This window comes from Sorex araneus, chromosome X, assembly GCF_027595985.1.
Source record: "Sorex araneus isolate mSorAra2 chromosome X, mSorAra2.pri, whole genome shotgun sequence".
NCBI classification, from domain to species: domain Eukaryota; kingdom Metazoa; phylum Chordata; class Mammalia; order Eulipotyphla; family Soricidae; genus Sorex; species Sorex araneus.
In genome coordinates, this window is record NC_073313.1 from 202,196,656 (window position 1) to 202,219,428 (window position 22,773).

Genomic DNA, 22,773 nt, shown 5'->3' on the forward strand with positions numbered 1-22,773 from the left:
CTCTCTCTTGACCACTGTGTTTCAGTACTGCACAGCCAGAGCAGCAACAAGTGAGGAACTCATAGCACTGGCACAGATACAAAGATGAAGAAGGGAAATCTTATGATTCCGAGACTACAAAATCACCCATTCCCCCCGTGGATCACTGATGCTTCTGTTCCCTGCCAGGGACCACAACTCCATTTTATCTGAAGAAACTGCAGAATTGTCTTCCATTTTCTGAAAAGTACTTTATAGGAGAAGTCTCACAATGGATGGGAGGTCAGATGAATTGAGATCAAGACAGAGGGAAAAGAATGGTCACTTATTAAGCGCCTCTCAGTAGCCTACTAACTTCTCCAGGTAAGTGAGAGCAACTCCAAACGACTCGCACTAAGTGGGTCTCTCTACAATAAAAAAGAGTTTGAGGACTGCAGCGATGAAGCAAATGACCTCTAAAGTCATGGCCAGTAACTGGCAGAATCAGCCTCTGAATCCTCAACTGTCTGGCTGGGAGTGGGTGCTCCTAGCTCAAGTTCCATAATCTCAGTCCTGCTTTAGATTTTGAAAGCCTGAGCAATAGGATGCATCAACAGTGTGGAAAGGCAGGCAGTCACTCAAGGGACAGACAGAATTTGGTGAAAGCCAAATGTCAGTAAAAGCGATTTATTCAAAATCAGTTAAATAATTACAGAGGGTGTCACTGAGTGGAGCCCAAAGCACTGAACGGTAATTTTCATTGCCAGTCAATGTTTTCATTGAAACCTCCTCAGAAGGCAGAAGCCCTTCTTTCTAAGAAAGAAAAAAAAACCTGCATAGAGAATGGAGCCAACACAGTGGGGGTTGGGGACACAGAGAGTTACCAGCACCGTCAGCTGTTTTTCTAGTCTGTAGCCACTCTAGCAGTCCCCACTATGAGGAAACACTGGCCCAGCATCCCCGGACAAAGATCAGCTAAACAAGCACTCTCTGTACTATGCTGCACTCAGAACATGAAGTCACTTGAAGATCTCCTAAAATTTGGTAGAATATTGGTCCCTGAAAGAAAATTCACTAAATTCAGATGTAATTAGTGAACCTGAAATGGCAAGTTTGCTTTAACCTGAGAAACATGGGTATTTTATATAGTCTTTTACCTATTAGGACTGGAGCCATAGCACAGCAGGTAGGGTGTATGCCTTGTGCAAGGTCGACCCAGGTTTGATGCCTCCGTTCCTCTCGGAGAGCCCAGCAAGCTACCGAGAGTATCCCACCTGCGCAGCAGAGCCTGGCAAGCTACCTGTGGTGTATTTAATATGCCAAAAACAGTAACAAGTCTCAAATGGAGATGTTATTGGTGCTCACTAAAGCAAATCGATGAACAACGGGATGACAGTGCTACAGTGCTACAGTGTACCTATTAGAATCTTTCTATAACACATGCAGTGCCATTATAGTCCTCACTGTACATACTTTGTGTGAGAAAAAGAAAATACTATGAAATGGAAAACATATACCATCTTCCTTGGGAATATACATTGAGTTCCTCTCATAATTAATTTGTTTAATGCCTGTAATTCATTTCAAACTTTGCCTTTTCTCAGAATCCTAAATTCCCTTTAAACTGAGAATTGCAGTCAGGATCACTGAAAGGTAGCTCTGGAGGTGTCCTGGTTCCCAAAGAATAAATTATTGGTTACTTTTCAATGTCATCCAACTTAAATAAGCCTAGTATGCAACGAAACATTTCAGCTTATATTTCTCAGATGTTCTAGGGCCTGTATTGTCCTTTTACAGTTCCTGCTCACCTCGGTCGATAGGAATGAAGTTCAAGAAGCACAGAGGCCTGAGCCAGTGTAAACTGTGTATTTATCCTCCATAATTGAATGAAGCCACAGGAAAGCACTTACTTTCTCTGATAAGAGAAGGCAATGAAGTCATTACAATTTATTTGTTTCCTACATAGGGACTCAACTGCAGTGGCATGACTAGGATTTAGTTTGCTAGGGCTAAATTATGGCAAATGGCTGTTTACAAAGTTCTACGCTATCTGGTCCTTTGCCTTATTTCATGTCACCTTCTCTCCTCCTACCTCTCTTCTAGCATCACTGGCCATCTTTTATAAGGGTCATTATCTTTGCGCAAGCCATGCCTCTGCCCCACATGGCCAGATAAATCTAAGGCTATCCATATGTGTTTCTCTCTCAGTGGGGCTTACTACATTGTTTTTGAATCCAAGTGCAGACTTGTGGATCATGTTCTCTTCAGAGCACATCTAAGAACTTGTCATTTCCCTTCATCTGTATACTGATTTACCTAACATCTACCTTTTCTCTTTGATTGCAAATTTATCGGAGGCAAGTGCTCTGTGCTGTTCATGTGTTATACCCAGCATAGGTTAGATCACCTTAATTATGGTCTGATAAGCAGTGCTGCTGGCTGACAAATTGTGGCAGAAGATCCTGGTGAGTCTTCAAGTATCTCTCAGGCAGGGTCAAGTGAGAGCCAGTGAATCTATCACATAGTACTCAGAGCTGACAAAGTAACTTAGGGTCCCTGGGGGCTTCTGAGGGCTTCCACATATCCCAAAGGGTTATCTGTTACTATTAACTAAAAATTAATCTGCAGACATCTGAACCGCATGGATATTTCAAATTATACAAGAAAACTAGTGTCATGTTATTACTAATTACTGCCTATCAACCACAAAGGTCACTTTTCAAAGAGTTATTTTTTAAAGTACGTTCTTCCTGGCCACTTAAAATTCCACAGACTTTTATAATTCAGTTTTAGAAAGAAATCATGCAACTATATTTATTAACATCAGAAAGGGTTTAAGGGTTTGTTTTGCTTTGTTTTGTTTTGCTTTTTGGGTCACACCCGGCAATGCTCAGGGATTACTCCTGGCTCTGCACCCAAAAATTATTCCTGGCAGTGCTTGAGGGACCATATGGGATGCTGGGAATCGAACCCGGGTCGGCCGTGCGTGCAAGGCAAACGCCCTACCCGCTGTGCTATTGTTTCAGCCCCAACATCAGAAAGGGTTTAAGGTGTTTTCTTAAAATTTTTCATTGCCACATTTTAACATTTTAGTAAAGATGCATTAGGGCCATAAAGTTTTGATAATGAAAGTTTTCCTTCATTGAATTTCAACATCAGTAAACATCATGGCATAACTTCTGAACTGAATTAAAGAGAGTATGTTTACTCTTTCCCAGGATTTTCACTGGAAAAGCATACTGCTGCTTAGTGAGTCCTGGATCACACAATAGACTTCGCCATCCCTGGTATTGTGGGGGAAACAAAGTACTCCCCCAGCTCACCACATGCTCACCATCTGCTGCTCTGACAGTTAGGGACACTGCTGCGATGGCTGCTCTACCGCCCCCTCAGTAGCGATCACAGTTTTAATAAAAAAACATAATGACTCATTATGGGAAAAATGTATTCCAGTGAAACTCTTCTACACGTCCCTACCACTCACACACATGCAGATACATCATTTTAAACAGTTAACTGGCCTAGTTCTAGAACAGACTCCTAAAGAAAGAAGAGAATTGAAAGGCAGAGAAGCAAGAGATATCAGTGAGATGGGAAAGAAAGACACAGATGATAAAATGAACTCAAAGACTACAAGGTTGCTGCAAGTTGAACCTATGGTGGCCAAGTGGCCAAATGGGCACAAAGTTCTAGTGAAAGAGACTCACCTGAGATAGTTATGAAAGATGCAGATTTCTAGACTCTAGGCCAAAGACACTGGATTATGCTTTAGGTTGGAACCTAAAGACACTCCATTTTAATCAGCACCCAATGCAAGAAATTTCAATGCAAGCATTAGAGGTCAGGAATTCTCCCAAGCCATCCACATTTCCTTCCCAACAGGCTGGGCAAAATCAAATTCTAAGAAAGACAGAGTTCAGGGGTAAAGAAAGTGAAAACAAATAAACAAGAATCAATCAGGGTGAATAATTCTGTAGTTCTGATGTGGTATAACAATATTTGTATCATCACATTTCTGAACTATTCTAGTGTTCTATTTTTCCAATGGAGATAAATAGACTCATTTATCCCTGAGCTTATTTATTAAGTGCCTATGTGTGGCAGGGATCACAGAGATTCAATGAAACAAAAGGCAGGGCTAACCTACAGGCACCTTCAACCTCCACACAAAGAAAAGACAGATTCAAAAGAAAGTTCTGCAAAGTTAAAGCCATGTTGTCACTAAAAGGTGACCAAAATACAGTTCTCTGCCCCTAAGGACTATAGGAAAGGCTAGCTCTCCCCTAGATAGGTCAGGGCCAGGATGAACACTAGAGATGACTTCTGGAAGGTGGTGTCTACAGCAATTCTGAATCCTGCAAAGGCAGACTGGGATTCTTCCAAGTGCTAAAAAGAAGCTGCCCATCACATAAATGCATGTCCAGAAGTTTATCGAAAGAGCCTACAAGAATCTATGTGGCTAGTATCAGCTTCCAGTGCTGCAAGAACTATACAGCTAGATTCAGAAACCACCAATGGAAATCCATGAAACTGAACACAGAAACATGTTCCCTTCTGGAGAAACCAATTCCAACATCTGGATTTGAACTCCACTGAGAGGAGGCAGAACAGCCAGACCCATGTGACAAAGCCTGGAAATGATGGGGAAAAAAAAAAAAGGAAAAGAAAAAAATGCAGAGAGTAGGTAGGAGGTTTTTCCAGGAAGGCAGCTGCCAGTCATCCGATTCCTCTTTCCATTCACAGGTTGTGGTGGCCTGTTGTTCCATCAGGGCAGAGGTCAGCAGCTTGATAGGAGCTGCTAAGTGGTACAGGCAGGAGCCAGCTTAATACACCCACAGCTGTTCCTACTACTGCTGAGGGTCTAACTCATAAATGAAAGAATGACTGCAAACAGAGATTGAAACAATTATCATTTATCAGAAGGCCTGAGCAGAATTCCAGTCCTTTTTCTTACTTACATAAGAGCGTATTTGATTTCTTTCCCATGTGGTTCTTTTGAAGAAAAAATGTCTCATCAGTTGATTTTATTTTTTAATTTAATTTAATTTTTTAATAAAATTTTTGGGTCACACCTGGCGAAGCACAGGGGCTACTCCTGGCTCTGCACTCAGGAATTATTCCTGGTGGTGCTCAGGGGACCATATGGGATGCTGGGAATTGAACCCAGATCGTCCACATGCAAGACAAACACCTTACCCACTGTGCTATTGCTCCAGTCCCTCCATTGATTTAAAACTTGCAGACAAGTAACAAGTTTCTCTGCTGATTCAGCATTCATCATCCCAGGGATGTCCCTCTTTCATACAATGGGGTAGGGACCATGATCTGGGCTTCTTTTTAGCCACCTCATCCAGACAAGATGGACAGACTTATACTGGTGTATTAGCCAGGTCTGCATTTTACAAAGCTGGCTAACTTTTTTCCATCAACACCCATCTGGAAGGCCTGGTTCATCTGATCAGTTTTCATTTATATGATGCCTAAAACTATTTCCCGTTTCTTGCTTAATGTAGAGCTGTACTAGTGCCATTGGACTGGTTTTATGATTTGTCCACAAATATCATGTTTAATTTTTGCTCTAGTGTGCTTCGGCACCGAGGAAATTGCTCCCTGTCAGGACAACGGTCCTTCTTCAATCCAAATTGTGCTTTGTAAAGGTTTGCACATTAAACTCAGATTACCCCGAAGCGAGGGAATGAAGATTAGTTTCCACATTCTAGTAAAAGTCATAACTTTCACTGCTCCACCACGTATACCTTTACCGTTTATTCCCAAGTTTTTTCTTGTTGCCTCAAGCACTTACCCTAACTCAATAGAAAATGCTGAAGGGGAGAAACTTTTTAATCTATTTAAATGTTAGCTGCTTTCTATTATAAAAGGCAGGAAATACACATTAATAAATCATTCAGACCTACATAGGCCAATGATCTAAGTTGAATTGGACAATTTTTTTTTTTAGCAAAGCCTTTGCTAGGTCAACATGTTAAATGTTACTTGCATTCTTTAATCCTGAAAATGACTCTTAAATACTAGATGCCTAGACTCAAAGTGGTCTTTTAATTTACTTTACAATCTTATATCATTCTAAAGTAAATGATATAAGATGGCTCTGTATTTCAAAATGGATTTTTTTTAATCTCTAAAAGTATTCACTGAGTGCCTGCCGTGTGAAAGACACATTTTGGGGTACTAGGAAACAAAACAGATGAAATTCCTGACCTTTGAAAAATGTATGCTCCTGGGAAATATCCTATTTGATAACCTGCAGGCCTGAGGGGGGGTGTTGGGGAAGTGGTAGGGATCAGGGGGTGGAGATGGAAGGAGACAGGGTGAAGCCTTCACAGAAAGGAGGAGAGTTGGGGTGCTTGTAACTTTACATAGGCCTGTCAGCGCAGAATGGGCTGTACTGCACCTGGAGAAGGAGCATCTGGGCAGAAGATTCAGCCACGTATAGCCAGTGTGGTGGGACTAGGATGAACCCACGGGAAACAAGAAGAGAGGGAGGGAGGCTTGAGAAGTAACAGGGGATAGATGGATGGCACAGGAGACTTTAAATCTCTGAGATACGGGAGAGAAAGCCATTACAGAATTTTATTTAGAGTATTAATTATCTGACTTATATTTTTATTGAGAAATAATTTACAAGCCATAAAACTCAGCCTTTTAAAGTGTACCGTTCAGTGGTTTTTCAGTAGTCACAAGTTATGGAACCATTACCACTTCTAATTCGGAACATTTTCATCACCCCCCAAAAGAAACTCTGAACTCACTAGCCAGTATCTCTCTCTGCTTCCCTGAGCTGCTCCTCTCCCAGGCCCCAGCATTTATTAAAGGACTTTCTGAACCAGTGGGTTGGCATATTCTGATCATTTCATAAAAATGGAATCACATTATATGTGGCCTTTTATATCTGACTGACTTTTCACTTGGCTGTATCTGGCTGCTGAGATGAGAACAGGCTAAAGCGAGACAAGGACAGAGGCCTAGAGTCCAGAGAAGAGAGAAATTCAATAATTCAACCAAGTGAGGAGAGGGGAACTTGAAACAGGACAGAAAGTGACTGGCAGAATGGCCTGATCTAGGTACATTTGGATCAGAGGTCTTCAATTTGCCCTCTGTGACTAACGACTCAATAAAGCCACATTTTATAGTTGCTGCCAGGCTGAGAGCTCCCTGATTCCAATGCTTTTGTAGCTGTTGCAATTCTCCTATAGCTCATTGATGTTCTCACATTTTTCTTAGTTATTTTCATATCTGAGTGCCCCCAAACTTCAGACATTTGGTTTAAGTTTAGTATAGTGGTCTTCAACCACTAGGCAAGGGCCAGATCTGGTTTGCAGGTGTTGAGAACCAGTTGTCTACCATCTTGATTATGACAGCTGGTCTGTGGTATAGAAAGGCTGATGAATGCCAATAGACCACATGGGTGTGAGAGGGAGAAAGTAAAAAATAACTCAGGTTTTGGGCTTGAGCACTTGATGGAGCTCACTTCATCTCAGCGTGCAGGGCTATGGGAAGGAAGGGGTGAGAGGAAACGCAGGAGTGGATTTGGAGATGTCAATTAAATCTGAGACAATGCTTGGCCTTCTAAACGAAGATGCCAAAGATGGACATGAGTCTGGGATTCAAGGGAGAGGACAGAGCTGGAGACATAAATTAAAGAGTTAGAGAATGGAAGGTGTCGACACCGTAAAACTAGATGAGATCAAGAGAGTGGGTGCTTAGAGACGAGATCCATGGAAAACATCCTTGGACATGTCCATATTTGCAGGCCAGAGAAAAGCATAGGAAGACAAGAAATATGTGAAGGAAATACCACTAAAACAAGAGGAAAATGGAGAATCAAAAGCAAGTGGAAAAACATTACAGAGGAGAGCACTTTCAACTATGCCCAATGCTGCTGACTGTAGGGGAAGACTGAGCACCCAACTGGACTTGGGTGTATGGTGGCCATTCGCTAATCACACATCTTCTGCCTATCCCTTTTGCTCACTACATTCCAACTGCACTCACCTTCACATGACCAGGTATGTGCCCTCCCTATATAATAACAGTCTGGGAAGTGGTGGGGGACAGGGCTGTGGAAGAAGCCTAACTGCAGTGAGTTCAAAAGTCAGTGGTAGGAAAGAAATTGAAATCAGGAACAGCTCTTCTGTGTCATTTAGCTGTAAGGTAATGAAGATAAATAAAAGCAAATAGAAGGTGAGTAAAAAATGGAACTCCTCAATAGGGGGATAAACAACCTATCTGGGGTGGAACAAATTAGAGAAAAGACGAAATAGATGATGAAGTAGAAGACAGAGACTTGATGAAATAGATAAGACGAGGCCAAATTTAATACATTTTATCTGTCCAATAGTCAAAAATTAAAATATAAAACAATCTCTATTGATCTAGGAAAGACAAGAACAATTTTTTTCCAGGACATACAAACAACCATTGTTTACTACCTAAATCACTTTTCAAGGATAAAGATACCACATTAATTGCACCGAGAGAGCTGGAATCAGGGTCAAGTTTTGAGTCTGAAGTCTCAAGAGCCAAGTTCAAGAACTGCACAAAGGTGCACTATCCAGAAACTTTTGTTTGACCTCCATCCACTGTCCATAAAACACAGATGAAAAACCACCTGTCTTAACCGCTCTATGGATTCACATGATGACTAATGGCAATATGCAAATGCTTGTAACTCTTATGTGCCATGTCCTGATGATATTTTCAGTTTTACTAAGTAAGGAAGAATTGAATATGCTAGGTCATAATCCAAGTCCTTTACACTTTATCCACAGAAGGAGAAAAAGAGAAAAACAGAAGAAAAGGTAATTGAAGCATAACAAAATCTTTCAGGTTAAACATATAGTTAAACTACACTTAGTAAGTTGTACATGAACTATGTTTTAAAATTTTTTTAAATTTAACAACCAAAAGAAATTTTTTAAAAGTCAACTTTGGATTCATTTGAGCCAGGGGCAAAAAAAGAAAAAAAAAGCACACTTAATTGGCTGTAGGTCTGAAGCAAGACCATGTTTAAGAAGATGTGACCTAATATATTCCCATGAACATCTTTTATTCTCTTATCCTTTATCACAAGAATATTCATTTCTGATTTCTTACCCAATTGCAAAAATTAGTAAGCATTTATAAGAATTTTAAAATTATTTTCATCTATAAATTAACATTTGTACTTAATGTATTCAATATGCCAAAAACAATAACAAGTCTCACAATGGAGACGTTACTGGTGCCTGCTTGAGCAAATCGATGAGCAACGAGGATGACAGTGACAGTGACAGTGACTGAGTGTATGAAGCCAAGAGGAAAATATAATTTACAAGATTTTCTTGAACTAGTCAATAGCTTTTCTTCTTGTTTCTTCAGGTAAACTGAGGCATAGCTATTTTAATATGAAAGAGTGTCTAGCTGTATCAAGGAACTGTTAACAAAAAAGAACCTGAGATGATAAATTGATCTGGGAGGTGGGGCATTTTAGGCCACACCCAGTAGTCAGTAGGAGCTTTTTGTGGACACTCCCAACAGTGCTTTGTGAATCATGTGTTATCAAGGTTCAAACCCAAGACCCCAGCCTTCTGCATGCTAAGCATGTGCTCTAGCTCACTCTGGTCTGAGTAAATGAACCTTAATAGTCCAGTGTGTCTACTTTTTGCTCCTTCTGACTTATATTCCAGCATTATTGTGGAGGAACTTATTTCTAGTGACATTTTTTAAAAGTTAAAAGATTTCATTTAAAGAAACTATGTTGTCTCAAGTAGGTCTCATACTTTTAATATGCTTTAGTGTCTTGGGGTGACATATGGCTGTGCTCAGGAACTACTCCTGGAGGTGCTTGGGGGAGACTGACTGTTGTGCCAGGGAACAAACCAGTAGGCTGTGTGAAAGCCTTAAACCCCTGTGCCATCTCTCTGGCTCAATTTTAATATTATTGAAAATAAACACTTTACATTTCCCCTAATATTCAGCTAATATAATAATTAACTAAAAAGTTAACATAATGTAACTATTCTTGATTGCTTAAGTCATTACTATGAACATCAACAGAATCCTTTGTAAAATGCTGCTAGGCTCAGAATTTGCTGAAGAGTATGGAGCTATTCACTCTTCTCTCTAGGCAGTTGCAGGCCTTTTGACAGTGGCTGCCTCTTACAGCTTCTCTGCCTCCCCTGCCTTGTCAGGAGGTCACCCGTCATTTCTTGTTCCTATCAGCAGGTCCCTACCAAGCAGGCTCCCTTTTCACTATGCAGCTATCTTTAGATCCTAAAAGTGGCAGAAAGAGCTATGGTCTAAAAGTGAAGTGCTACAACCCAGCTGCATGGCCCTGTGCAAACCGTTCAAATGTTTTAGGAATTTGATTCCTTATCTACCCAAGAGAACAGGCCTGAATGATCTTTAAACCCATCCGTAAAATCTTAAGATTATGATGAATCTGATTAATGGCTGTGCATATTAGCCAAAGAGTATTAGGATTGTATCCAAAGAGAGAATAGAGAAAAATCTAACAAAGGACTTCAAAGATTCTCATAGTTTGGTGCATGAAATCTACAGCATCTATTTTTGCTATGACATGGATTTGGGGGGTTTACTTTCAGGTTTATTTTTTGCTCTATTTCAGTAATTGATGTGCTTTTTTGGATGCAACATGTCCAGTTAAATGGCACAAAAATCACACTGGTATCTTCTTAAAAGAGGAAATTAAATGCAAGTCAAATTTACCTCTTACACATAAAAGATAAGAATTCAAAATGACAGTTTCAAAATTCCAGAGTAAATTATTCCCTCATGAAAACTTCTGATACTAAACACATTTCCATTTGACATTATCAACAGAATGACACTGCATACTAAAAAATGATTTACCTATAACTACATCATGACCATCAACCAGGCCAGCGGAGAAGAGCTCCTGAGAAACGCCATCTGCTGTATCTGTCCAAATGTGAAATGAATATGTATTAGTCACCATAAAATAAAAATCAACAATTCATACAACATAAAATATATATTTTTCATTTATGAAAATCACCCATGTTTTTTAATTCAACAATTCTGATTCTATCAGTAACAGAAGCAATGTGAAATCCATTTTACCATGTACAATTTGTACACCATTATTTATTCAACAGAAGTTGAGTACAAAATTGTTTCATTTTTGGTGAACCAAGAAAAGTTTGTTAGTTTGCTACTGTCTACATTAATTTTCAAATGTGCTTCCCTATGACGCTGCTTTTTCTTTTGATAAGGTTGATTCCATGATCCATTCTTTTCTATCAGTAACTATTGAGTCAGTATCCATTCTTTTCTATCAGTAATTGTTGAGTCAGAAATTATGGCAAAGTTTGAATAGCCTTCATTTGGTATAAGTTTATGAGTTTGTTGGACTATCAAGATGAGCTACTTAAATCTATGCTATTACAAAAATTTTTTAGTGTGAAGGTGATCATTTGATAGCAGCAAGTTCATTCTCAGAAAATGTGGCTATACAAAAATTTAATCCTAGAGCAAGTGACAGAGGTTGGCAACCTCACAAAGATGGGATTGAACAGGATGTAGCTAGTGATTATAGCTGGATTTATGTAATTTAACAGTTACGAATGAACATGATAAACATAAAAACACTGAAGACTGTGAAAGGAAATAGATAATCTATAATGTGTTCAAAAGAACCATCATAAACTCCAATGTTTCTACAAGGGAGATTGTGCAGTTACTCTGATCTTCTGATATTCTCACAGACCTACTGAACCATGCAGGATTAGAAGGAGCCCATCAGTCAGCAAGAATCTAGATAGAGATTTGACCTAAAGGTCTTCCAAAGTCCGGGCTCACCTGAGAGTATAGCTGCTAAATCAAATGAGCATCTAAATTGCATCTATTGCTTGATATGCCCTCACTACAGACTGAGCTTCCATGTTTAATCTGTGCTTTGGAAGCAGAGATATTGTCAGGGAGGGATTTAGGGGAGGGACAGAGGCGAACATAATGAAAATGTGAAGTACATGGAAGTGTAATTGGAGAAAAATTATCTTCCATAAGTTGCAATTAATTTCAGAAGCCTGAAAGCATTTAGCCCAGTGTCTGACACATATGAATTACTTAACAACTGATAACTGTGATGACATGGCAGGCAAATGTCATAGAAAATGTGCACCTTATCTTCCTGTGCACACTTTCTCTCTTTTATACATGGCCCAACTCCCAAATTACCAGCAAAAAGCTGAGATTTATATTTCTAGAAAAACTGTAGTAAACACAGGAATCATATTACTGATCTTATTACTGAAATGCCATAAAATAGGCACCATCTTGGGTCTTGTCCCTATGACTTTAAATACAAACTCATCTTGCAAAATTCTCTTAGGGATAAAACATATAAATTCAATAACATGGAACCCGGGGTAACAAAATGACACTACTATGAATGTGATTTAGTTAGCGTTAAGTATGAAGTTGGCTAGAACGTTCAATCCCACCATCTGTCTTGCTTGAGACTTCAGGAAAAGAAGTCAACTGAATTAAAGGTGCCTGCTGGCAGTTACTACAATAGGTAATCATTACATTTCTACTGACTAATCATGTATTAAAGCATTTAGATACACTCACATTATGTCTAAAATATCAAGGACATCTTACTGTGTATGTGTGCAGGGCATGTGGTACATGTGTGTCATGTATATGTTTGTATACACATGCATGCATATATGTGCCAGGGATCAAACTCATAGAAACAGAGCACATGAACCATCACTGAACTATTTCTCTTGTTTCAATAATTTACTCGAGTAAAGATCTACAATCACACAATGTAGCTGGAAATGGAATCATCAATGTCAAATTTAGGGCTTGCACTAAAATAGTTCCAAAGCAAATTATTAACATGCACCGCATCTTCTATTATTTCAGATCTCCTGGGTACCAGATGAGTTCTATTAAAATAGAAAATAGGTCATGCTAGCTGGACAAATACTGAAATACAAGTGTATGTGTGTGATTAAGCATTTATTTTGTATACATGTAAATAATATGAGAATTTACCAGAGAAGTTTGAAGGTAACCAACAATTTATTTTTCTTTAAGTTGCTTAACATTCTTACCATGTAATCAAGTTAAACAATCATGTACACTCTGGTTTCCAGAGTATAAAGCAATGTAATAAACGAAGAGTTTGGCACCAACTCAGGACAGGGTATTTGATATGTTTTACTTCTAAGCCACAGGAGATATATATATATATCATATATATATACATATATATCATATATATACACATATATATTACTGTTGTCTATCTACTTATCTATCTATCTATCTATCTATCTATCTATCTATCTATCTATCTATCTATATCCCTGTATCCCTCCATCTATACATTGCATAGTACTTTCATTGTGTGGATAAAAAGAGAGTGCACACACAAGCTCTGGAATGCAGAGAGCATTAGTGATAACAGTGGCACTGTGATAAGCCATTGGATTTCTGTGACTACTGGGCTAGTGCTTACTGCTCAGGGAAGGTCAGCTATTATTGGAAAGCCAACACTATGGTATCTGTTTGGACAGCAAAAGCACAGTATGCTTCACCTAAATGGCAAACCTAAATGCCAAAAGTAGCACACAGGGCCAGGTCATGCAGCTCTGGTGTGCCCCTCCTCACCTCCAATCTTGGGCTCATCAGTAACTTAACTCTTTTTACTCTACTCGAAATGACAACTGACTCAATTCCACTATCAGTTTTAAACAACCAAATGAAAAGAAACAGATACAAATTAAGAACCTGTCATTTCACTTACAGACATTCGTTATGCAATTCTTAGATTTTATTATAGCATTTTCTGGTTAGCAGTTTACATAATAGGTAGCATTTGGATGATAGCGACTGGTGCTAGTTCACAGATGAACTGCTGTCAGAAATGGATGCTGCCCCAAAATTGGCAACTTTACTAGGGCCTTATTTCCACTTATTTTTAAGTATAAAATAAATTAAAAAACAAACAGAAATCATTAGGTCTTTCTACTTACAAAGGACTAGTGAGTCAGAGCCATGATTTTGACTACCATGTTTGTACTATGTTTGGTGCAGGAATTTTGCCCGAGAGTGCTTTAAAAACTGACCCCCAATACACATGCAGAGCTCACTGCCTTTCTTAAGTTCCCACTATCGACTTGGGCACTTGAGAGCATTCCTGTTTGTGTCTTCTTACATATTAGATAACAGCATGGGAGTCAAATGAACCGATCAATTATCAAACCAGAGAGGACTTCAGGGTTGTAGTAAACAATTAAATTTTAGCAAACAATTTAAACAAATAAAAAGTTAAGTGGAGCTCCAAATTGTACATTGGGTATAATTCAACTTACACATATTAATACATTCCTGATTGGAATTAACGTATTTTAGAAAGCTATTCAATAGAGACCCTGAGGCTTTCTTTTGTGCACATCAAATATCTGAAATCAGAGGACAAGCAAAAAGTCTTAGCATCAGCATCTGATTTTCACTTCCCTGTGTTGCTTTGGTGATAAATTATACATTTAAAAAAGCAACTGTTTGTATAAAAACCAGTCTTCACTTATTCAAAAACCGTTCATTTATGTTATTAAGTTATACACCAAAATTATTTGAAATTCTTTTTCACACCATGACATAGTTCTATGATGTTCAAACATCTACAAACTAAAAGAACAACCACTCTAGCCTTTAAGGTTTTTGAGATTTAAAATAGTAAATCTGAAATAAGTTGCAATATGGACATTGTTCTGGCCAGAGTGTCTGAGAAGGCCACAGACACTACTCAACACTGGTTTTATTTAATCTGAACTTTTGCTGATGAATCTGCTTTCAGACTGCTCTAAGCTTCTCATGACACTCATCATAATGTCTTTTAGGTCCTATACTCTCCTACCAGCTCCTCTTTTCATGGTCAAGCCAATATCTTCAATTCACTTGTGCATATATACCAGGCAGCATGCCTCACTGGAATTCAGATAACTAGTTGTGGTTCAATTTGCCTTTCCTGCATTTGCCACAAATCCTTTATTTGTAGAGGAAGCTTGTTGCATTGTAAATTACAACCACACGGTTGCAATCAATTTCTGAAAGGCTCTCTGCAGCAATAAAATAATAATTTCAATTAAAACTCACCTCTTCCTGGAGTAAACTCAAATCGTATGTCATTAAGTTCCTTTCTGGAGTTTCTGAAACAAACAACAAATATGGCTCATTAAAATCGCATGAAGCAAAGTTTAATCAAATCAAATGCATTCCATTTTTTTAAAAAGATGTTACTAACATACAGAAAGCATTTAATAGCTTTGATTATCTCCAAATATTTCATGAAACAGAAGACATCTTTAGGGTAATAATAAGGGAAGCTGTTTAATTGATTGAGTTTATATTAATATACTTTTTGCATGAAATCCTCCCACAAAAAACATTTTTTAGAATCTTCACTAAATTGGGGCTGGAGTGAGAGCACAGTGGGTAGGGCATTCACCTTGCACATAGCTGACCCAGGTTGATTCCCAGCATCCCATATGGTCCCCTGAGCACTGCCAGGAGTAATTCCTGAGTGCAGAGCCAGGAGTAACCCCTGTGCATCGCCAGGTGTGACCCCCCCCAAAAAAAAGAATCTTCACTAAATATCAGGGCTGGAGTGATAGCACAGCGGGCAGGGCGTTTGCCTCGCACGCTGCTGAACTGAGTTCGATTCCCAGCATCCCATATGGTTCCCTGAGCACCACCAGGGGCGATTCCTGAGTGCAGAGCCAGGAGTAACCCTTGTGGACCGATAGGTGTGACCCAAAAAGCAAAAAACAAAAACAAAACAAAACAAAAAAGAATCTTCACTAAATAAATTACCCTAATATAATTTCAAAATTAAAATTTCAGAAGTTTCAGTCCAGAGCCCAGCTTCTTAAAATTGCGGACTGTGACCTCCAGATGGGTTTGTACAACTTATAACTGTTTGTTTCAAAATAAATCTATCATCTATTACCAGTAAATGTTTGATTTGTCTACGTACTTTATGTACCTATATACTCAGGGTTATGCAAATTTCCTGGGCAAAAAGGGGTACAAGAGGAAAAAGGTTTTAAAGCCCTGGCTTATATATTCTATAGTTTAGAACAAATTATGTTCAATAGTTTTGCTAAAAAGGTATTTTATCAAATCATTTAAAAAATTGAAGCAAACAAGAAAACTATCATTATCATCAATAAAATAAAAACTGTGACAGCATATATATGTATATATATGTATATATATATACACACCCATGCAATATGTTTACTCTACAGTTAAAATTTGTATCTAAACAAAGGGGAACCTCTGGATGTTGTACAATTACCCACTATATATATATATATATGTATATATATAAAGCTTTAATATAAAGTGGTTACATAAAACTAAAAATAAAATATGTGCATATGCAATTAAAGAAATTGATGTCACTGGAGAAATAAGGAACATACCTAAGACTGTTTTCCATATTAATTTCAAGAAGGGGCAGTGCTATAATTAGAATGGCTTTAATTCATAAGAACACTAAATTAATATGAGCAATTCATCAGAAGCTAAAGAAACTGTGGAGGAGAACATAGATATTTCTGTAAGCACTCAACCACTTACAAAATTGCTGCCCAGAATACCTCTCTCTGATCATCTTCCCTTGAGAGGCAGTACTAATCAAAGGTCGCTTAGTACTCTCATGAGGGTACTCTAAAACTGCAATCTCACCTGGTCTCTATAAACAGTGCACAAATGGCTCCTGCCTCTGGGGTATTCTGGTCTGTAACTTGATCTTTATTCTTTATGTCCTACCACCTCCTACTGCACTGGAGTTTGTGGAGGTCCATAAAGACGTGAAAAGATACAGTACTGAAGGTATACTCTTCTCCCCATGCCTGGAAAGGCTGGCCTGAGTCTAACACCTTTCTTTAAGCAAAGACGCAAAGGGTTAGGAACTCAGGAGATGCCCAGGTCCCAGGCTGGAGAGTCTGAAACCATGTGCCTCTGCTCTCAGGTGTCCCACCTTAACTTTATCACTCTTGGAGACAGACTAGGGCAGGGAGCAGGTGGGTGGCGAGGGGTCAGGGGGCTCAGCAATCCCTGGATCTATGGTTCTTTTTAACGATCTTCTAGGAGTCAGGTAACTGAACTCTTAACTCTTAAAGAACAGAACATGAAGAACATGTGAAATTACAGACAATAGTGACTAGCTCGGGTCATCTCAGTCGCTACACCAAGGAGGTGGAAAATGCCGATATGCACAATGCCTGCAGTGAACAAGGTGACTTGTATGGTGACAGTTTAAATAGCCTAGATTTCCACAAGAAAAGTAGGCACAACAGCACATTCTTACATGGTGCTTTCACATGTACCAGTAGTTCTCAAACACTTATGTCTCAGGGACCTCATTGACAGTCTTTAAGATTTTCCACAAAATCTGAAAATTAAAGATCCCTGGTATCTTTGGTGTATGTTAACCATAGGTATCAACAATTACTGCACTGAAAATAAAAACTTAGAAATCCAAAAATATTTATATGAAAATCATTAACCCATCACATGCTAAACTATGTCATGACTAATGACATTCTAAATTTTACATTGTAGAAATGACACTGAAGATAAACTATGAGAGAGCACACTGTTTTCTATTTTTGTCAAACTCTATAATGTTGGGTTTAAGATAGTGGGTTTCTTTTTGTTTCTGCATTTAGTCTGCTGCAGTAGCATACAACATGTAGTCAGCTCTTGGAAAATTTTACCACATGTGTGAAAGAAAATAAGTCAAAAGACAAATCCTCTTTAAATGTTATTACAAAAGAGTTTCTGCCCCATGGATTCAACGAAAGAAGGTACAGAGGTCCTAGGAACACACTTCTGAAAAGTACTAATTTCAAATGTCATGAATCTAGATTTTACTTTATCCAACAATCAACCTAAGATATACAAGGCAGGTAGTACTTGTGTTCCATGTTTTAGGTGAGTGTGTTCAATGGCTTTCCCAGATTGATATGCATAAGGAAAGGCACAATTCTATACTGAAAATATCTAATGCAAATACAAATGCTTAGTTCCTTTCACTTGAGAAAAAATAATGTTCTCTCCAAGATCTTGTACATATGCAACATGATTGACTAGCGAGCATCAATTTATTTAATAGTCTTAGCTTTATGTGCTGTATATAAACAAAGGTTGAATTCAAAGCACTGTACAGTGAGGGGGGGGGAAATCAATAGGAAGGGAAATAACTGTTTCTAATAATAAAATGGCAAGAGAAAAAAACTAGAAGAAACTTGATCTGACACTAATTTATATAGTTGCTCCTTTTCTCTTTTCCTTTTGATCAGTTTTGTCTAAGTGAGTTTGTTCTATGAAGGTCATGAGAAGAGTTATAAGAACCATGCCCAGAATATCATCATGTTCCGGATTTCTGATTCTTGAAATATTAATGCCACAAAAGTAATATCTAACACCTATAATCTCTATCCACATCAACTGTGGCTCAAGTGAAGGAGGCTGCCTAGTCAAGTCATTTTTTTTATGACTCTGAACCTAAAATACTCACTGCCTTTGAAAAGATTCCTGTGATTGATTGCGGTAGTAGATCTGTCTCATCAGGATGAAAAATAGTTGGAAAAATGCCTAATTGGATCTAACTACTGAAGGTCATCCTTTTATAAAGAATTAATCTTTTCTGACTCGTACTTAACACCTTTAATTGAAAGTACATTTACCTTAATTGATATGGCACAGGATACTCGATTTCAGGGAAGCTGAAAATAGATGATTTAAGGCTAGCAACTAAGTCCGAGCAGCTTTACGGAAGAAAGGAGGAGAACTGCTTCAAGACCCAAGCTGCCTTTGATAAGTCTTAGTTTTTTAAAAAGCTCTGATTAAAAAAATCAAAAACAACTCTGAAAATAGGTAAAGCACAACCCTATTTCTCATTGTAAGTACACATACCTGGAATGTCATACAATGCCAATATCTAAAGGACTCAGGAAGAACATACTGTGCTCTGTAGCACTGTTGTCCAACCACTGTTCACTGATTTGCTTGAGCAGGCACCAGTAACATCTCCATTGTGAGACTTGTTGCTACTGTTTTTGGCATATTGAATATGCCATGGGTAGCTTGCTAGGCAGGCTCTGCCACGCGGGCGGGATACTCTCAATAGCTTGGCAGGCTCTCTGAGAGGGACAGAGCATCAAACCCGGGTAGGCCATGTGCAAGGCAAACTATGCTATCGCTCCAGTCCAGGAAGAACATACATATATATAATATATATATGTATATATGTGTGTGTGCGCGCGTGTGTGTATGTATGTATATGTATACACACATATATATGTGTATTTATGTATATATATTTTTAACAAATGACATAATCACGGGGTTTAAAAATAAAAAGGTAAAAAATGTATTTTGTAAAAATGGCTTTCCCAATTCCTGACATTCAACCACCTGGTTCCCCCACCTCCTCTCATGACAGAGGAAATAAATGCAGCAAGCTTTTGGTGCAGGAGTCCTTTCTGAAATATTCTGCACATATAATTGCAAATTAAATAGTTCTCTGTACCCTGTGGTAGGCAGTAACATACATATCCACTTTTATGCATTGTCTTCCCCCCCCCAATCTAATAATATGCCTTCAATTTCCCCTTTCTGGTTCATATATTTTTTAATTAAAAAATATAGCTATATAGTATTCCTTTGAATGTTCAGTTATTTTTTAAACCAGTTCCTGTTCTAGTCTTTCACGACTATAAACAATGTTTCAGTGACTAAATGTGGTACAAAATCTTGATAATAAGAGTATAAAAGCATATTTTTAGAAGCAAATTGCCCGTTCAAAAGGAGCTATGCATTTGCAATTTGATAGATATTTAATTTCCTTTCCTTTAAGTTGCCCCAATTCACAGTCTCCCAAGAATTGGCAAACACTTAAGAGTTTTCAATAAATAAAGAAGGAAGCATATTCAAAACAAAACCATAGGGAGCCATGGGGAGCTTGCCTCTACACAGCTCAGTCTACCTGGAAAGGAGGCAGTTAGGGCTGCACCAGCATGTGTGGCATGGAGGTTAGGAAGGAACTGGGGCTTAGTTCTAGGGTTGTTGGCCTTTTTGTCTTTGTTTTGGTCATTTTCATTCAAAGGGAGAAGTTTGGGGATATAGACAAGAGTCAAGGTTCTTGACTTATTTTTTTTTTCTGCTTTGTTTTGGATCACACCCAGCGATGCACAGAGGTTCATGCACTCAGGAATCACTCCTGGTGGTGTTCAGGGGACCATAGGGGATGCTGGGAATCGAACCTGGGTCAGCCGCGTGCAACGCAAACGCCCTGCCCACTGTGCTATCGCTCCAGCCCCTCTTCGCTTCTTTTAACTCTTCTGTTCAGGATATTGTAAAGCCTCAAGCAGGGCAGTTGGCTAAGATCACAGGTGAGCATGGAACCATTCCTGATGGCAGAGGTATGGAAATCTATGCAGCCAAAGCATATGATTTATTTCACAGGATGTAGAAGTTTTCTATGCCTTCCCCGTTCGGAACAATCAGATAAAGTTATTTACTGTTCTTAGAGGGCTCATACACCAAAATGCCAACTCACAACTATCTGCTTTCCTCAGCTTTACATTAGTCCAAGAAATGTATGAGGGGCACAGGCAACATAAGAACCAGATACGATGAAATGTGGTGAGCAAAGTGTGAAGCCCACTCCCTGTCAAAGGGCTTCACATGAATGGAGTGGCTGCCACTGCGAGTTCTCCACTGCAGGGCTGAGCTTGAGTCAAGCTGCAACGAAATCACTTGCCTAAGCCTTGAGTTGAAGGCTGCAGAAGTAGCACCAGGATTTCTGCAAATGTGGCAGCCCCTTACCCCTTCCCTCAGGGCCAACAACCATCATCTTTTCTTTATGCCTGCCTGTCTTTCTGCAATCTAATGCTGTCGAAGGAAGCTCAGAGGGACTGCTGCTGTCTTTCTGGCTTGTCTCCCGCTCTGGGAAGCAGGAGAGGAAATCTTTCAAACAGAACAGGTCAGAATTGGAATCCACCAGAACCCTTTTCCTACTCTCATCTGTGAAAAGAAATCCTTTCCCACTGCTTCAGGAGAAATGCACTATGGCTTCTTCCCTTGGCGCTAGCTGGGCCTTTCCCTCTAAACCAGGTTGGTGCGCAGTGCAGAATGAGGAGACATTGCAAGCTAGGTGACCTGTATTCAAAACTGTGCATTGCTTTTTTTTTTTTTAATTTGGTTCCCCAGCTGTGAGATGGGAGAAAATAATAATAGCATTTAGGATCTCTGTTGGTACTTGCTCAAAGTTTCGTGCACGTCATCTCATGCTCAAAACGAGCCTTGAAGAGGAGACAATATTGCCCCCTATTATTTTACAGAGAAGGAAACTGAGCCTTAGGAAGAATAAAGGTGGAATCCAAACCCCAATGTCCGAGTACCTGATCTCATTAAGTCTGAGAATCTAATGAAAGTCACCCATTCTCTGCTGGGTGCACCTCCTTCATGGGGTCACAAGGAGTCCAGGCCTGCCCTGGATGCTTAAGAAGGACCATCTGCAGCTGCGCCTCTCCAATCTCTTCGTGACCAAGTTTTCATCTGTTGAGGAGCCATTTGACCTGTACCATGGATATCTGATTATACCATGTCCTGACTGAAAGTCTTTTTTTTTGGTTTGTTTAGTTGGTTTTGCTTTTTGGGCTGTACCCAGTGGTGCTCAGGGCTTGCTCTTGGCTCTGCTTTCAGGGATCACATCGGTGGGGCTCATGTGATCTTATGGGTCCTGGGGCTCAAACCCAAGTAGGCAGTATACAAGGCAAGTGCCCTCCCCACTCTATATCTCTAGCCCCAGCTCCACATTTTTTATTCTTTAAAAAAAAGTAGCTACCACAACTTACAAATTTGTTAATGACAGGGTTTCATGCATACAATATTCAACAACTCAGCTCCAAGTTCCCAGCACTCCCCACCATTGCCTCAGAGTTCTCCTCAACCTACCCTGTCCCTTGACTTCCACACCCATGGGAAGCTCAGTTCTATAAACGAATCAAGTTCTGTTGTCTTCAGCCATTTGTTATATAGATCACTCTGCATCTATATGCCTCTACTTCTAGCTGACCTCAACTCAGTCTAACCCCCTGGTAACATCCACTGCAGCAAATATGGTTATTAGTCAACTACTATGTCCTAATATCTTGAGATTTCCCAAAATATATTTTTCTCTAAAACTCAACTACTACAACCCATCAAGGGAAGGTCACCACTATCTGCCACAGAGGAGAGACAATGATTAGGTGTGCCAGGAATCACTCTCTCTCTGTCTCTCTTTCTCTCTCTTCTCTTTCACACACACACTCAAACACACACACACACTCACACACACTCTCACACACACACTTAAACACACACTCACACATACACCACTCACACACACACACACAGACCATGAGTACATGTACAGCGAATGCTGTGGCTGAAGCTACAGCTATGCAGCCAAAGGGAAAAGGGTCATAGAACGTTCAGGACCAAATACTTGGCAGAGAAGTATGCAGCACAGAAATAAAACTGCTGGGGCTTAATAAGATACAAATAATGATGCAAGTATAGCAAGAATGAAGGTCATCTAAATAATAAGACTACATACAGAATTATTAGCCAGAGAGAAAAAGAAGCTTCCTGAAGCCAGTGGTTCGCTGCTCTGCCACGTCATTTACAGTGGTCTCTGGGCTTCTCTAGAATTACAGCCTTTAGGTCCAGCCTTAGGAACTGGAGGCTCACTGCAGC

At 39.3% G+C, this 22,773-nt stretch overlaps 1 protein-coding gene across 1 annotated transcript in view; it reads right to left on the reverse strand.

Moving 5' to 3' along the window:
- The window catches only part of STK39 (serine/threonine kinase 39), a 296,613-nt gene that overhangs the window by 42,368 nt on the left and 231,472 nt on the right, over positions 1 to 22,773 (reverse strand). Inside the window, exons 15-16 of the mRNA XM_055122270.1 lie at positions 15,112 to 15,164; positions 10,831 to 10,899 (exon numbers count right to left, since the gene is read on the reverse strand). Of these exons, the coding sequence (XP_054978245.1) occupies positions 10,831 to 10,899; positions 15,112 to 15,164 (122 nt within the window). The remainder of the gene's footprint in view (positions 1 to 10,830; positions 10,900 to 15,111; positions 15,165 to 22,773) is intronic.